Source organism: Apus apus, chromosome 4 (assembly GCF_020740795.1).
Source record: "Apus apus isolate bApuApu2 chromosome 4, bApuApu2.pri.cur, whole genome shotgun sequence".
Classification (NCBI taxonomy): domain Eukaryota; kingdom Metazoa; phylum Chordata; class Aves; order Apodiformes; family Apodidae; genus Apus; species Apus apus.
The window spans coordinates 86,816,521-86,834,352 of NC_067285.1; the positions used below are offsets into that span (position 1 = coordinate 86,816,521).

The 17,832-nt window shown below is 36.1% G+C and overlaps 1 protein-coding gene across 5 annotated transcripts in view; it reads left to right on the top strand.

Annotated features, from left to right (window-relative positions):
- CLOCK (clock circadian regulator) overlaps positions 1 to 17,832 on the top strand; it is a 63,895-nt gene that overhangs the window by 40,308 nt on the left and 5,755 nt on the right. For 4 of the 5 annotated variants that reach the window (XM_051619930.1, XM_051619931.1, XM_051619932.1 and 1 more), the window contains 14 exons: positions 608 to 728; positions 1,821 to 1,934; positions 4,481 to 4,599; positions 7,495 to 7,577; positions 8,097 to 8,203; positions 8,847 to 8,994; positions 9,216 to 9,291; positions 10,219 to 10,360; positions 10,724 to 10,824; positions 11,701 to 11,790; positions 12,683 to 12,841; positions 13,925 to 14,131; positions 15,345 to 15,553; positions 15,848 to 16,109. In XM_051619930.1, the coding sequence (XP_051475890.1) occupies positions 608 to 728; positions 1,821 to 1,934; positions 4,481 to 4,599; positions 7,495 to 7,577; positions 8,097 to 8,203; positions 8,847 to 8,994; positions 9,216 to 9,291; positions 10,219 to 10,360; positions 10,724 to 10,824; positions 11,701 to 11,790; positions 12,683 to 12,841; positions 13,925 to 14,131; positions 15,345 to 15,553; positions 15,848 to 16,109 (1,938 nt within the window). The remainder of the gene's footprint in view (positions 1 to 607; positions 729 to 1,820; positions 1,935 to 4,480; positions 4,600 to 7,494; positions 7,578 to 8,096; positions 8,204 to 8,846; positions 8,995 to 9,215; positions 9,292 to 10,218; positions 10,361 to 10,723; positions 10,825 to 11,700; positions 11,791 to 12,682; positions 12,842 to 13,924; positions 14,132 to 15,344; positions 15,554 to 15,847; positions 16,110 to 17,832) is intronic. The other variant, XM_051619934.1, reaches the window with a different exon arrangement.

Genomic DNA, 17,832 nt, shown 5'->3' on the forward strand with positions numbered 1-17,832 from the left:
AGTTCTGGGAGGCACATTTGTCCTTTGCTTTTAGTTGTGATTTGTATATTATAAACATTAATTCTATGATTCCTCTTTTTTGAATACTTAGTCAAAAACATTTATGTATATAATCAGTTGTTCAATTTTATTGCATTCAGATCTATTGTTCCCAGTTTTGTGTTCATAGCTGTGGAGCTGATTATAAAATGTACTAATAAAATAAATTGCAATTGGATAAATTAATGGTAATAACCTATAGGGTAGGGAGGGGACTGTTTTTGTTCCAAAATACCATTGCAGTGTATTGGATGCCACTGACACGTTACAGTGCCCTAGAGGAACACCCTATAACTTCTAATTAAAATGCTCTTTTCTTGGCATTGTTGCATCCCAGGGACATTAATACGAGCTCCATTGTACTTTATTGCGTATGTGTATCTGCTGTGTTCATGGTGCTTTAAATGCTTTGCAGTGTCAAAATCAAGACAGATCAAAGTGAGATTTTTTTATTCTTGCTAAATATTCACGTGTATTCCAGCAGGTGGCTTTGTTGAGTCAGTAATGTTTTTCTCATCTGTGGAATTATTTTGCTTTATTTAGAAGACTTATTCTCTTTTTCTTTCAGTCTGATCTTGCGGATCAGAGTGTCTTTAATTTTATCCCAGAGGGGGAACATTCAGAAATTTATAAAATATTGTCTTCTCATCTGCTGGAAAGTGATTCATTGACACCAGAATACTTAAAATGTAAGTAGCTGTTGGGGGTTAACCTCAGTGGGCAGCTCAGCCCCTCGCAGCTGTTCGCTCACTCCCCACAGTGGGATGGGAAAAGGGTAAAATCAGAAGGGTAAAGGTGGGAAAACTTGTGGGCTGAGCATCAAGAGGTAAATTCACTACTTTGTATCAGCAGACAGGAGTTCAACCATCTTCAGGAAAGCAGGACTTTATCATGTGTAATATTTACTTGGGAAGATGAACCCTGTTCTCCTTTCCCCAGATTTTGTTGCTGAGCGTGGTATTATATGGTATGGGATATCTCTTAAGTCAGCTGTCCCAGCTGTGTCCCCTCCCATCTTCTTGTATACCCCCAGCCTACTTGCTGGCGGGGCAGTGTGAGAAGCAGAAAAGGCCTTGACACTGTAAGCACTGCTCAGCAATACCTGAAACATCCCTGTGTTATCACTGCTGTTTTAGTCTCACATCCAAAGCACAGCACCGTATGAGCTGCTGTGAAGAAAATTAACTCTATCCTAGATTAAGCCAGTACAGTAGTTGTAATAAAAATAATCTGCTTTCTATCACATGCAATGAGTTCTTTTCTTCCAGTGTTACTGAAGCAGAAACAGAAGGCTGAGCCCTGAAGAACAAATGCACTTTTTTGTGTTCCTTCCCCCTGCCTCTCCCCAAAGAGTAGAATTTTCAGTGTTGAATTGCTTTCCACACTATGACTTTCCCATGTATTTGAAATTTTTGTTTTGTTCATATAGCTTCAGTTGTAGCAGTTGGCAAGAATAAAAAGCCAGCACCCTAATGGGTTTTGGAAGTGCATGCTTCAGTCAACCAAAATTTAAGGCAGCTGCTTCTTTAAAATAGCACTGTTTTCAGATGTTTTCTGTCATTAGCATGCAGGCCCTTCATGCGCCAATTCTAAAGGAGTTCTCCATTTCTTTAGGTTAGTTAATATCATGCTGGCTAAAAGCAGACACTGTAGCCATTTGTAATCACAAATTTTACAGTATTTCAATAAGTATGTATCTTAATTTCTCCTGCTTTCCATTTCATGTTACCTGTGAGCTCAACCAAGCATGCAGCCTTGTAGTTTGTTTATTCTTTTCTCAGCAAAAAATCAACTAGAATTCTGTTGCCATATGCTACGAGGAACAATAGATCCAAAAGAGCAACCTACGTATGAATATGTAAAATTCATAGGAAATTTCAAGTGTTTGAATAATGGTAAGTAATTTCAGCTTTGTTAGAGTAGAACACTTAGGCAGCTTCACAGCTAAACAGGCTTGAGACCATTGTTCAAAACTTAATGAAGAACTAAAATCAGTCTTTCAAAAGAAGAGCTTGAAGCAGAGTTGTCATAGAATCATAGAATGTTAGTGGTTACACTTGTATCACTTTTGTATTGTTTACATGAAAAAGAAGAAAAACTGCCTATCAGATACCATATGTCGGTGTGCTTGGATGCAAAATGTAGTGATCATGCTTAATGCTTTCAAAGAAAGGAAACTAGTATCTCGTAAAACATTTTTTTTAATAACTTGAGAGATTTAAGTAAATGCTTTAACAGAATTAGCGTGAATTTTGTTAAGCATAAGGCATACTTAAGCAGGTGACTAAGCAACTTGATGGCCAGTGATAGTGAGTAGCTGCAGTTCTCATTATGCAGTGAGCCAGGAAGTAAAATTTAGGTTTTCCCTCCATTTCAGTTGTGTGCTTTCACTGCCAAGTCACCACTCAGATGAGTGGGATGAACCATTACAGTTTTCCGCACTGAGTTCCTTCTCCCTTACCTTGAAAATATTTGTATTAGTTACGTACTAATATTGTTGCTCCGTACTACATCTGTGATCTGTTTGGCCAGCCCTGCTGACTCTTGACTGGGGAGGCACGTCTATTTGATAAGTCAGACAAATGCAGTGTGGTCAGTGGTATATCTTCATAAAGATCACCCCCAAAAATATTATCAGAAACGGTATCTTGTAAATAAACCAATGTGTTTTTTTATGTGATACCAATATTTTTCTCACCAAATGGGAAGAGGCTAAGACTTAGTGCCAAATGCAGGTATATATTAATATAGGAAAGACAAGAAACAGGCCTGAAAAGGCCAAATACAGTGTTAGTCTTGGAAAGGAGTTGGAAAACTACAGCCCTAGTGGTTGCAATTCTGGAAAAAATAATTAAACCATATGTGAGCTTCAGGAGCTAGCAAGGAATTGAATAGCAATCATTGTGGATTTTTCAGGTAGAAACAGCATCAAATCAATTTGGTTTCTTCTACCAAAGCGTAACACGCTTAGTAGTGTATAAGAGGACAAAGTACAAATGAATGATGGACTTTTTTAATACGCTTTTGTTAATTATCATACTCTGTTCTTAAAAACATGTAAAGGAAGCACATGATAATTGCGATTGCTGGAGAGCAGCTGCAGAAACTGGTTGGAGAGGTTACCAATGTTCACCATCAAAATGGAGTTTTAATGGACTTCTGGATTTTATCAGTATCTTCCATAATAGAATAATAGTTGTCAGTCATAAAATTATGTAAGAACACTAAAACCAAGACAAGAATACAGCCCCAAATTTAGAAATAAATTATTTTTGGAAAAAAAGATGCAGACAAATTGACTAAGAACTAATGCAAGTTACTACGTTTAGGAATAACAAACTATTTGAAAAAGGGGAAGGGTTACAGTCTGCTCAACAGCATTCCTTTAGAAAAAGGAATTACTGTGGAATGTAAACTGAACATGACCAAATTGTGAAAATGCAAAAGTCTTCCTAAAATACAGTCTAAAAGACATGAAATAATCCCTCTGCACTTCTTAGCACCCATATGTCCTCATCCAGTTTTTGCCACTATTTGTCGGAGTAAGTAAAGCAGTTGGAAAGAGTTTAGAGTACAGCGATGGAAGCAATCAGAAATTTAAAATCTAGCTTGCAAGATTCACTCTGATGAACAAAAGAGAAAGAATAAGATAAAGAGGAAGAAAATTATTTTATTTCTGATGGAAAGAGCAAGGACCTGTGAGCTTAAATTGCATGAAGAAACTTCAGTAGATCTAACCTAGTGTTCAACTAGAACTAGTTAGACTTGGAAGAGCCTGAGAGTGTTTCGGAGTCACCATCATTAGAGATGAGTAAAGATAAACTAAGTGGTTATCTGCTGAAAATGAAAGATGAGGTTAATCTGTTTTGAGATCTAGTCCATTTTTTGTCCACTTGTGATTCCATCTATCTCTGTGATTCAGTAAGTGTAATTTGTTTTTCAGCTGTGTGTCCTGATTCTTTTCATAGACATAATCGTTGTGCCTTTGATTGTTCTGTTACTCAGCTTGCATCATCTGAATGTGATTGAAGCCTGGAAAGAAATACATCAGTGTTCTAAAGAAAAAGTTACCAAAAGCAGATACAAAACAAATTTTAAAGATACTTTTGAAGAAGGTGTATTCCAATCACTTCTTTGTAGTTACCAAAAAGGATTAGAATTGTTACTAGTTTCTTCAAACTGCTTTGTCAGAAAATAATATGATAGCTGTAATTTTCATTATTTGAGAAAGTTACTTGATGGTTGTGACCCATTACTACTGTACAACTACTATTTCTGTGCATATCTGTATATATTATATGTAGCACTTTTCTTAATGCAGGTTAAGTTATAAGCACACAATAGTAGATCAATGTTGAGCCATTAGTTTTGTTTTATGACTGAAATTTTCTGCCATGTTTATGTTGCAATCTGTGTTGACCTCTTCTGTATCTTCCCTCAGTTCCCAACTCAGCGCACAACGGTTTTGAAGGAACTATTCAGCGATCACACCGACCTTCATATGAAGACAAAGTTTGCTTTGTAGCCACAGTTAGATTAGCTACACCTCAATTTATCAAGGTATGTACAAATTAAATAACTTCTACATAAGTTTAAAATTTATTGTGAACAGCAAAAGCTTTAGAGAGAATGCACACATTTCAAGTATCAGTAATGAAGTCTGTAAGGGATTTTTAGTATATGAAAGTGTCTTTTTTATTTCAGACACAAATAGGTTAAATGTTATGCAGAGCATCACATTAAGTTGTTATGGTGAATGCCATTTCTAAATAGTCACATAAATAATAATATACAAGAAATAAATTTAGACGTCCATAGGAATATAATTTATCAAATTGAACTCAAATAAAATGAAAGATAACACTGACATTCCACTTTCGCTAGATAAATGAATAGTTTTTGTTGAAACTTGGATGTGAATTTTACATTGCTGATGTTCTTGCTGTAGTCTGGCACAGAAGGAAATCTGGTAGGACTTAATAAAAGCTTATGTTACTTGTCAGTAACTGCAAATTGGGTTTGAGGTAATACAACTCTATAGTTTTGTTTCAGTACCGTTTGTTGTTCAGTAATTTGATTGTTTAAAGAGAACATTTTGCTTAACTGCTGATGTACAGTGAAGGTATCATTCCAAGTTTAGAATTGGATGTATATGTTATTTTAACTTGTGAGCCTCTAATGCCTGAGGAAGCTTTCATGTTACAGAGGTTTTAATATCCTCTCAAGGGTTTTTCACTAGTGCCGCTCATCTGAGAAATCTTCTTGTGATAAAGACTAACATTAGAGTGAAGACTTACAATCTAACAATACTTGCTTATACTCTTGTGATACCTTCTGTAATTTTTGAGGCTACCATTGACTAGACGAGCAAATAAATGTTATGTAGGAACTTGACTATCCCAGTAGTTTTACTGACAGATTGGTGATGCAGACACTAACGAGATGTGTATCTTACTGTCATTTTAATGTCAGTTCTAAAGGACACACAGTGCTTTTGCAGAAAGCCACAGTTTTCATTAGGATAATCTGAAAGTTCATATTTTTATTTGCTGCATATGACCCCACCAACAACCTTTTTGTAACAAAATGTGCCATGGATTTTGCTCCCCAGTGAAGGTATTTGGCTCTAAACATGCTTTAAAAAATTTGTCTTGCATTTTGGCTGGTAAATGGTTGAATCCTATCAAGAAGGCAGGATTAATCTAGCAAAAAGGATTTTACCAGAATACTTTTTGTTGCAAATTAAAGTCCTTTCTTTTTAGATGCCTTGTTGACAACTTCAACAAGATGTCTTGTTGAACGAGATAACTTCTGCCCAGGGGTATTTTACAGTGATCTGTAAATCATTAGTATCAATGCATTGAGTAATTGGATACTAATCTGCTCCCAGCTCCTTTCTAACAATTATGTTTTTTACTGTGTTTTTACTGCCTGCACTTAAGTTATTTTTACTTTTGTTTTGACTTGTGCCAAAATGATCAGATTAAAAGAAAAAACAAATCAAAAGTACATCTCAAGGATATACGCTTGCCCTGTCATTTCTTTTACTTAATTTCTTTTACTTCACTCGGAGTGGTGCTTATTAAATTTAGTAGTTTTAAGAAAGTCGATGAGCTTTGGGATTTTTGGGTAGTTTCAGTTGTGATGGTTATGTCTTGCTAACTGGAAATTACACCAGGAGTCATAAAATTGTGCCCAGAGTGATTTTATTCATTACCTGCATCGTACACCTCACCCTCTGGGTTAATTTCTTATTTAATGGTAGGAAAACTTAGAAATACCTATTTAAAGAACTGCAAAATATGCACTTAATCTCTTTACATTATAACCGGAAAGAATAAAAAGGAAGGTGATCCTTTGTAAGAACAACGGTTGTCTCTGTATTTTTTGGGCAGGACTGTTTTAGTTGTAGATGTTTGCAGAGCAGCAGTGTGCTCATCTTGTCCTCATCTGTCATGAACATTATTTCAGTGCAGAAGCGGCTTCCACACTGTAGTCTTCAAGAAACTGTTATGATATCAGATCATCAGATTCTGTGATACCAGATTCTACTGTGTTCCTGGCAGTGGGAATACTGTTGCAAGTGTGACAAACATGCAGGTGTCCAAGAAAGAAAGATTTACTAATCTCTAATTTTACTGTAATACTTTGAGGGTTGTGTTTGTATGTATGTGTGTGTTCCATCATCCATCTTTCTTCTTGGGAAGGCAGTGCAAGTGGAGTTTGCAAAAGAACTGATGGGCTTGGGGTACAGAGCTCCATTTATTGTCTCAGCATGAGGTGCAGAACTTGCTGGGGCATCTCTACCTCTCTGGAAGGGGACAAAAGAAACTGACTGACATGCAAGGGTTGCACATATGTCTGAGCTGAATACATTTAAAATGATGTAGAGAATACCTTGAGGTTTTGTCACAATAGTGGAAATACAGTCATTCGCTTACCAATTATGAGTTCTAAACATAAGAATAGTGTGTTATTTGTAGTACATGTCTGTGCCTTCAAATCAAGTACTCTGTATGCACTAAAATGAAGAATCCTGTTCCTAAACTCAATATGACCATCTTGCTAATTTTTTTTTTTTTACCCACTATAAACATAAATTGTAATCAGCATGTCTGGTGGGAGTTTTTCATCTCTTCTTTTGGCTTCTTAAAAGTGTATCTGCAGGGACAATAGGTTTCTGCTTGTACTACTGTGTTTGTGGATATTGAGCTTGAATTTAATCTCGGCGGGGTTTGTTCCATTTAAATCAACTCTGTGTCAGCCTTGCACAGCTGAGACTAGATTCTACCTCAGTACTGTGCATCTAAACAAACAAAACCAATGAAGCTTTCTAAAAATAACATTGTAACTATTTGTGGAGTTATCTAACTTCAGGTTAGTGAGAATTTTGAAAGAGTTTATGAATTAGAACAGAGCAGTTTTGAGAGAGATTTTTATTTTTTTACTTTTTAGGAAATGTGCACTGTTGAAGAACCCAATGAAGAGTTCACATCTAGACATAGCTTAGAATGGAAGTTCCTATTCTTGGATCACAGGTGCAATTCCTTCTATGTATAGCAGAAATAGTAGCTGAATCACAGTGGTGGCTATAATATTTAGAGTTTTCTAATCAGCATGATAGAACAATTATATTTGTATGGCAGAAGTTCTGAAATATGTGGTGACAATTATTTTAAACTGAAGAGGGTACATTTAGAATGATATTAGGAATAAATTCTTTAATGTGAGGGTGGTGAGACACTGGCACAGGTTGCCCAGGGAAGTTGTGGAAGCCCCCTCCCTGGAAGTGTTCAAGGCCAGGTTGGACAGAGCTTGGAGCAACCTGGTCTGGTGGGAGGTGTCCCTGCCCATGCAGGGGGGTTGGATCTAGATGATCTTTAAGGTCCCTTCCAACCAAACCCATGCTATGCTATGATTAACTTCTCATAGCATATATTTGGTTTAATTATTTTTTTCCATGCACATTCTCTAAATAAGATAACTTGTATAATTACATCATTTTGTTCATTTGTTGTGTGTGCAAGTAAAATGACATTAAATTTTGTATTAATTAGGGCACCTCCGATAATAGGTTATCTTCCATTTGAAGTTCTGGGAACATCAGGCTATGATTATTATCATGTGGATGATCTAGATAACCTGGCAAAATGTCACGAGCATTGTGAGTATGACCATGTTGCTACAATGAATGGGTTTGCTTTATAGATGTCAGTTTAAAGTTTGTTAAATTGTACAACTGTCGTAGTGAAATTTTGTGATATATTTGAATGAATGTCTTTATTCCCATTCATTTGATAATATTGCATCATTGATTTACAGCTTTTTTTTTTTTTATACAGAACTACAAAACTTATTTAACTTTATCTTATAACTTAGAGTTTTCATGGTACTAAACTGGAGTGCACAGCACTATGAGTAAATACTTCTCCAGTTCTTTGAATAGTATTGAAAAGGCTTTGTGATGTTTAATAAATGAAAAAATTGTTTAAACATGTAATAGAATAAGTTTTTTCTTTAGCTATGGTTTTCTTTATAAAGCTGTACTTAATTTTTTTGCAGAGATTTTTCACAATATGTAAAAAACACCCACAAAAAAGGGAGTTTGAATTCTGCAGTTCTCTGAAAAATGCAGTGTAATTTATTTTTATTAGAAAGCTAGTTTTAAACCTGTTTTTAGTCATTGTCATAATACTGGATTTGGACATGGATTTTTTGGCCGTATGAGGCTGGGAAATAATATATATTTTGTAATTGCAGTATTTACAGACAGGAAAGACAATAAACTTTATTCTTCACTTTTATAGTAATGCAATATGGGAAAGGGAAGTCATGTTACTACAGATTCCTTACAAAGGGACAGCAATGGATTTGGCTGCAAACACATTACTATATCACGTATCATCAGTGGAATTCCAGGCCAGAGTTTATTGTCTGTACACACACTGTTGTAAGGTAAGTTATTTTTTTTTAAATCTGTATTAGATAAATAGTAATGGCATGGTAGCTGCATTGCTGGTATTTTTGGAGGTAAAGAAGTCATAACAGTTTAAAGAATCATTGGAACATGTCCTGAGAAACTTAATGTAAGTTACCTCTGAGGAGTTTGTTTTTTGAGGTATATTTTTTTTAAATCATCCAAGAATATAGTAGCCATATTTGCTTTTTTCTTCTAGTTATGCAGAAGTTAGAGCAGAAAGACGACGAGAACTTGGTATTGAGGAGTCTCTTCCAGAGGTAACAGCAGATAAAGTGAGTGTCTTACATAATTTTATTTTACCTCTTCTTTCTTTCATACTTAAAATAGTATATAAGCAAAAACACAGCAGCAAAAAGTGTTTTGTGTTGCTATAGATAAAGTAATTATTTTGATCTCTAAATAATATGACTATTTAATATCACAAAGTAGTTGAGGAAGGATGTTTGTTTGACTATATTCTACCCTGAAGACTTACCCTGTTCTTTTTAGGCGTTCATGTGCATTTAGCTGTAGCATGGCAACATCCATAAGTCCTTAAGATCTGATTCCTGCAGAGTTTGATTCATAAATGTTCTTCCACATTGGAAGGACCACTAATCTGAAAACCCAAGGTCAATGCACAAATATGGCTTAAAGGAATTCAAGAGGATAGCAGGAGCTGCTCCATTGTATTACTCTCCCACTTCATAGATGTATACGAAATTCATTTTCAATTAATATCTCTTGGAAGCTCAGTGAGTCTTAGATAAGCCAACTTATGCAGATGCTCTGTCATGTTTTCCCCTGGCAGTTCAGAAATGTTTTCGCTTGGCAGTTCAGCAAGTTCAATCTGACAATGCTTATTCTAGTGGAATTAACTCATCCTTCCTGAAAAGAATAAGCAGTTCACTCATTACACAGGTGTTCAGAGTGAATAGAGTTGCTAGAGAAGAAGGTCAGCTCAGCAGTCAGTTTGTGGCCTATGTCTGTGTGCATTTTGGTTTATAGGCTTATATGTGTGGCTTTGCTTTGGTTTCTCTTCCAAGGATAAAAACCTCAAATGGAAACAGAACTTAGAGATATGACACAGGCCACTAATGCACAGACACCTGTGTAAGGGGGTTGATTAGATACTGTGTTATCTGAGATACTTGCTGACAGAAGTGTACATTGTGTGCTGTATCACATAAAATAATTGTTGCTTGTATCTCTGTCTTCAGAGTCAGGACTCTGGGTCTGACAATCACATAAATACAGTAAGTCTCAAAGAAGCACTGGAAAGGTTTGATACCAGCCCCACACCTTCTGCTTCCTCTCGGAGTTCAAGAAAATCTTCACATACTGCAGTATCAGACCATTCATGTAAGCACCAACTGTTGAAAATATAATTGCCTTCCTAGTGAAGGCTTTCTCTACTTTACTTACTTTAATTAAACACATAATTAGCAGTTAATCATCACTGCATGAAAAGTGTACAAATGGAAATGTCCTTTTTGATGGTTCAGAGATCTACTGACCACTCAGATTTTAAGAGCTTGTATAGTGACTTCTGCTTTTAGAAGTACAATAACAGACCATAGAACACCCTATTTGAGTCCAACAGATTGCATTGTTGTTGGATAGTCAGCGTAAAAAAAATAAATCTATGCCTTCAGCTTTTTTTTAAAATCATGATGAGATTACTATTAACTTGTCTCTTTCTGTTGTAACTCTGAACATTGTCAGCCACACCAACTAAAATGACGGTGGACACTAGCACTCCTCCAAGGCAAAGCTTATCTGGTCATGAAAAGACTGCGCAAAGGAGATCGTCTCTGAGTAGCCAGGTAACTTCAGAGAAAAATTTTGTACTTAAATCAGTGTCATTCACCTTAAAAGGTATTATCAAATCCATAAAACTTTTGTTTTATTTCTACTGAAAATATGTAATTTAAACTGTAACTTTTACACTTGAAATACCTGACTACTGGAATTGTATCATCAATATGAAACTTCAGTGTACTACATTTTAAGGGAATACATGAAGCAAGTAAGTGGCATTAAGGTTTGCAAGATGGTATATGAATCTCTGCTTTCAGTCACACAACTTTTTTCTAAAATCTGCACTTTACATATATAATGTATATAAGCAATTATTTTTATATATGCATATAAACCTGACCATGTACTGCTGTGTGTCATTATAGAGAGTTCATATAGATTTAGGACTCTTGATGATATTAGTGAATACTTTTATATAATTCTAGAAATCTTGGTAACAAAAGAAAATGTCATGCTTCATGTACTTGGTGCTCATATTCCAGTTGTACTAATACATTCACTTCAAAAACAGAATGCTTATTAAAATATGCATTTTTTAATTTACTGTTTTAAGAATAAATTAGAGGAGTCAGTTTCCAAAGTTGTTGAAAGTTTTTCCTTTACTACAATTAAGACTTTTGAAACAGTTGCAATTCCTGTTTTTCCTGTTTTATACCTACTGCTTTTATATATTTTTAGCAGTGGAAAAATTATGTATACAATGTATATAATCAGTTGCTCTTCTTAATATTTAAGCTTATATATATCAGGAAACATTTACTTGTTTTTATCATACGTTCATATGATGCTCTTTTGGAGTTGACACTTTATGTAGAGAAGTATTTAATGTCAAGTAGAAGTTAATTCTCTTTCAGTTATAGAACATTTTCTTTAAATCCTAGTCTTTAAGCTCCCAGTCTCTTGGACAACCAGTAGCACAGCCAACGATGTCTCAACCTGCAACTTTACAGCTCCAGTCTGGCATATCCCAGGTATGGATTAAGATGTTTTATTGTTTTATTATGTTTTAAACAGTCTTGTTTTGAATATAAGGTTAATTGTCTTTCAGAAATTGAGTTACTTGGTTCTTTGGTGCCAGGGTCCCCTTTAACATTATTTGCTTGAAATGAGCAAATACCCCAGTTTGAATTTTTTACTTTATTTTTTTCTTCCTGTTCTTTGTGTGGATGTATTTTTTAATGTTGGCTGTTAGAAACAAACACCATTTGATATGAAATATTTTAGGATATAGATTAAAAAATGTGTCAGGTTTCTACACGTGTGCTTGTAACACAAGGCAACTTAGTTAAACACTTGTGAAACAAGAACAGTGGTATCAGGTCCAGCCAAAGATCTGTGTCCTGTAGATAGTATACAAGCAACAAGAGGTCATATTGACTTGCGACCTATAGCAGATGTCTAGGGGAGAACCAGATGTGACAAACAGGTTCTCTGTGGGCTCAGCCTTCAGCAGTTTGTAACTGAGGGTATTCTGAAGTTATTTGCATATGTTTTAGCTTTTGGGGAGGTCGTTTTGGTAAACTGCTACAATTCTGATTTTTAACCTGAGAGAGCTTTATCATCCACAGTACCATGTAAATTATTAAGGTATTTGATAGACTCCTAATGATTTGGACACCAGTCAGTTTCTTCTCCTATGGATTTTTTTTTTAAGCCCACCAATTCTGATGCATCAATTAAACATGACATCAGTTAAATGTGACTTCAGTGACATTTTCATGCTAATGAATTTGTCTTCATATTATGGTTATTAGCAGTTTAAAAAGTAGCGGTTTCTTGGCTACTCTGGAGGAGTGTGTTTACTGTTTGTAAACAAAATGTCATTATTTTTGCTCAGCTTTTAATGTATTCGTTGCACTACAGCCTGTGTTTCAGTTTTCAGCTCAGTTAGGTGCTATGCAGCATCTAAAGGACCAGCTAGAGCAAAGAACACGCATGATAGAGGCAAATATTCATCGACAGCAGGAAGAGTTGCGAAAGATTCAAGAGCAGCTTCAAATTGTCCACGGTCAAGGGCTCCAGGTGAGTTACTGTAACTCTTATGGTTTTGGTCTGTAGAGAATTAGGTATCTAAAGTTAAACTTTGGCACTTAATTCTGCAAAGTCGTCTTCCCTATCCCTGTCAGCTGCTATCTGGTTCTCATGTGCCTAAATCCATAGCATTTGAAGCTGCTGCTCCTGAAGTACCTGCCATTTTGCTTCTGTATGTATCTGGATGTGCCCCAGTGTATCTTTTCAATGTTGAGGAGCTCTAGCCTAGCTTATGCCTAAACCTATATGTAAAAGGATGCAGTTCTTGTTACTTCTTGCAAAGTTTTGCAGCCATTAGAATATTAATCCAAAATGTGCAAGATAATTTCCTCTTTTAGCTCAGGGGTGTCAAATTAATTCCTTTTTGTTTCTTAAACTGTCCTAACTACCAGGCTGTGGTCCTTCTACATACCCACCTGGTGAAGTGGTTCTACTTTGCATGATATACTGAAGTAGCTACTGAGCCAGAAAGACGAGAAGTCTAGAGGCTGCAAAGCTTTCTTCCCATGCACTGTGGAGACACCTTGTTCAGGTCCATGTAAACTAGGAAAAATATCTAAGTGCTGCAGAGTCTATCTAATAACACTGTCTTGTTTTGTGCTGAATTCAGTGTATTACAAAGATTTTGGAGAGTTCAGTATAATCATCATTTCTTGATTGCCAAGTTCTTGGTGCTGTGCCTGGATCTATTGAGTCTACGATTCTCTTCTTTTTTCTTTTGAATTAGTTTCACTGCTGGAGATCCTACAAATAGAAATGTGATCTCAAATACGTTTTGTCTTTAGACAATTATAGACTACTTTACAAATTAGTCTCCATAATAAAACTTAATGTTTAGGGCTCTAGAAATAAGGATTCTGATCCTTATCAGTTACAGTAGAGTCTCTGAATACAGACCCTTTTTGAGAGTTGGGCCTTTTGCTTTTGTTGTTTGTGATGCTGTTTCAACACTTCTAATAAATAAGATGAAACTTTATCTTATAGTGATTTAAAATAATTTAGTTTAGTTTCTCTAAAATGTCTTAAAAGTTAACAGATTTTTCTTAGAAGCTAACTTGTTGATTTTTTTTTAAGATGTTCTTGCAGCAGTCAACTTCTGGACTCAGCTTTGGTTCTGTGCAGCTTGCTTCTGGAAATTCTGCAAATGTTCAGCAGCTTACATCAATAAACATGCAAGGTCAAGTTGTGCAGTCTAATCAGACTCAAAGTGGGATAAACACAGGCCATATAAATACTCCACACTTGGCACAGCAGCAGCCTTTGCAGAGTACTGCAACACAGGTAAAATTCTCATTATTGATTTTGCTGGATAGAATAGATGCTCAAAACCATAGCTGAAATGCAGCAATAGTTTGCTGACATACCCCTCCCATATTTTTTTTAACAACGTTCATTCAGTTATATTAATTTATTCCTGTTCCAGGTTTTACAACTGAAATGCATTTATGTCCTTGATAATGCTGTTTCACATCTTGTTTTTATTTTAAGACTTAGACACATAGCTAATTAATAGCAAGTAGCTCTTTGGAAAGACCAGGATGAAAAAAAATTTTAGCTTGCCTTTTTTTGAATTTTCTATGAATTTTCTGTTGACAGAACACATAACATGACATTTTGTACTAGATGAGCTTGAAATCCCGTATCTAGACAGCAAATAACTAGAAAGGTATCAGAACAGGACAAGCATAAAATGGTGCTTCTGCAGTTGACTTTTCTACTCTTCAGCAATTTCAGTGTAGGAAATCTGTAATGTAACAGCCTTTTCCTTCTGAGTTTATTCATTTTCTTACGATTCCATGGTAAACTTCTGAAATCCACAGTATCTCCTAGTGGTTTCTACAGCTTTACTTTCTGTGAAATATAATTGTTTGTTTTTTAAACCTACCACCCAGTTTATATACTGAGAAGCATATTGAGAAACTATTAACTTTTCAGTCATACATGATTTCAAAGTAACTTGTCATGTGTCTCCATAGAAGCCTGTTATTCAAGCTAAACAACACATCTAGTGGGTTTGACCATTTTGTGTATGGAAGCCTGATCTCTGTGGTCACCCTCCTTTCTGTACCTTTATCCAAATTCCGTACTTTCATTTTGAGATTTGTGAAGAGGCAGATTACGGGTGGACGAGTGTTACCATCTCAGCTGTAAGCTAGTTCTCTTACCTTTCAAAGTAAGAAGTTGATTGACATGATGTGCATGTTTTAATCTGTTTGGCACAGAGATACAAAAGGAATGGAAAATAGGATTTTGAACAAACAATATGCAAGTAGCTGAAAAATTAAGGAAAAAAATAACCTGAAGAGGAGAAGAGGATAATCTAATAGATTTTCAGATGCCTGAGGGTCAGTCCCACCTCCAAATCATCAGTGGGCAGAAATTTGTAATAGAAACGTGGGCAGTAGTGAAGTATGGGCAATGACAATAAGTAGGACAGCTATAGTACCTGGCTATTTTCAAATTACTGTCTCATAAGGTATTTTTTTCTTTTCAGCATAATCAACAAAATGTACTTAGTGGACACAATCAACAGTCTTCTCTTGCCAGTCAGTCACAAAACACAGTCTCGACACCTTTGTATAACACCATGGTGATTTCTCAGCCTACAACAGGAAATGTGGTCCAGGTTCCTTCTAGTTTACCACAGAACAATAACCAGAATGCTGCTGCAGTAGCCACGCTTACACAGGATAGACAAATCAGGTAAATCTTCAAGACCAATATTCAGATGACTTGCTATATGATGATATGCTTCCATAGCTACATCATAGCCAAAAGGAACTAAAGTAGCATTTTAAACCCCACATTATTTATTAACTAGATATGGATGCAACTATTAAACTAAACTTTGCCCAAAATAATGTGTTTGCAGTCTTACCAAAACCATGATTTTATAGCCACGTATGAACCTGACAAATCTGCATTTCTCAAGTGCATCTGGTGCTTGCTTTTTATTTCTTTCCTAAAGGGACTCCAAATGTCTTTTTCCTTTAACAGATTTTCTCAAGGTCAGCAGCTTGTAACAAAACTTGTCACAGCCCCAGTAGCATGTGGAGCAGTAATGGTACCAAGTACCATGTTTATGGGGCAGGTAGTGACTGCTTATCCCACTTTTGCTGCCCAACAGCAGCAGCCACAGACTTTGTCAGTAACGCAACAGCAGCAGCAGCAAAGTCAGCAAGACCATCAGCAGCAGCTCACCACCGTTCAGCAACCAGCTCAGCCGCAGCTCACCCAGCACCCCCAGCAGTTCCTACAGGTAACACAGCATTCTCGACAGATTTTTCGAAGTCCTGACACTTTCGGCATTGCTACCTCATCCTAGGGGTGCTTGATCTGAAAACAGCTTGAAAACAGCTCGCGTTTTCTTTGCATTTACATGTTAATAATGCAAGACTGTATGAGAGAAGGGCTCAGACAGAATTGGTTGGTCTGGAAAGCAGCTTGCAGCCCAGAGCAAGACACGGCTCCGTAACACGAGGCATGAACATCTCTAGGCTACTGGAGAGGCTGAGCAACAAGTAACCTTGTAAGCAGAGAGTGAAGAAGAACCTTGTTTTACTGAAGCAGGGAGAGAAATTTGATCAAGAGAAGGCATTTAAAGACAGATAGGAAATGCCTACAAAAAGAAAAGAACCAGAATTGGTAGGGAAATCTGTTGCTATTTGTTGATTCCAAGTGATTGCTGGCACACAACTCATCCAGCAGGCGATGTCGGTGAGGGAGATATGGTGGTATGTAGAACACTAGAGAGGAAGTACCTCCAAGAAGGCATAGTTAAAAAAAATAAATCTTAATTTGGTCTCTGGTGTTTCCTTCTCCAAAGAAAGGCAAAATCCATGTAATTCATGATGTAATTACTGTACATTCTTAACATTTTAACTACTCTAGCCATGTACTTTTTTTTACCTTTCAAGAGTATGTGTAATTAAAAATCTTTATTTTGCAAGAATTTCTTCTTTCTTACTATGTATGGACTCCCATTTGCACTAAATGAGGGATCCTGTGCATAGGTGCAATACATAAAAATGTAGGAAGTAATTGGACACTTGACCTACATTTCTTTGCACAAGGAATGGTTACCATTCTGTTTGGGGTAGAATTTGCTTTCAGTAGGTCATTGACATAAACTACTGACTTGTCGAAAGAAAATCTAATGGAAACATACCGATTTCAGTCAAGCATCACAAAAAGGCTTGTCAGCTGCAAGATGACTCTCAAAAAGAGCTGAAGAATGCTTGGTGATTTGTATTTCAGCACTTACTCGTGTAGTGGAAGGCTTTTGAACTGAATCAAACCAGAGCGCAGATTTGAACGTGTTCTTTGACAACTTAGATAAATACTGTAACAACAAAGCTAGTTAACAATGCTGGTAATGTCTGTAGCTCTGTTTCTAAATTAAACAGTTTGTACATCTTTTATTTAATTCTGGTGAAAAAACAGAAGATTTGTGAAAGGTGAAGATCTTTAAAAGTCTCTTCCTGTCCTAGAATTTCTTTCTAGGCAGAAGTGTAGTAGTTTTAATACAAACTATGAAAGTGTTAGAGTTTGAAGAAATGCAAATACTCTTTAAAAAAAGGAACAGTGCTTTTCTTGCCTCTGCTCAATCAGGCTTCTTACAGGCTGATTCCATAGGTGCAGCAGTTGATATAGTTTACTTTCTGCTGTAGAACATGTTTCTGGATTGAGACTTCAAGTGCATTTGGTACCCATCCTTCATTGTGTTTCTTCATTAACCACAGTTTTTTTATTCTAAGAAAATTAATACTAAAACCAAGTATTATTTCTAATAGTAATTAATCCCCTTCAAAGGGGGTGTTTGGGCCAGCAAACACAACATTTTCTTTGACTGTTCATTTTGGCTGTGGGGGATACATGTGATGGGTTTTTCATTTGACTACAATGGCAGCCACTTGCACTTGTTCAGATAGATTCCTTAAGCCCTGTTATGCTCTTGTGGTTTGAAATTGAGACAAATTGCT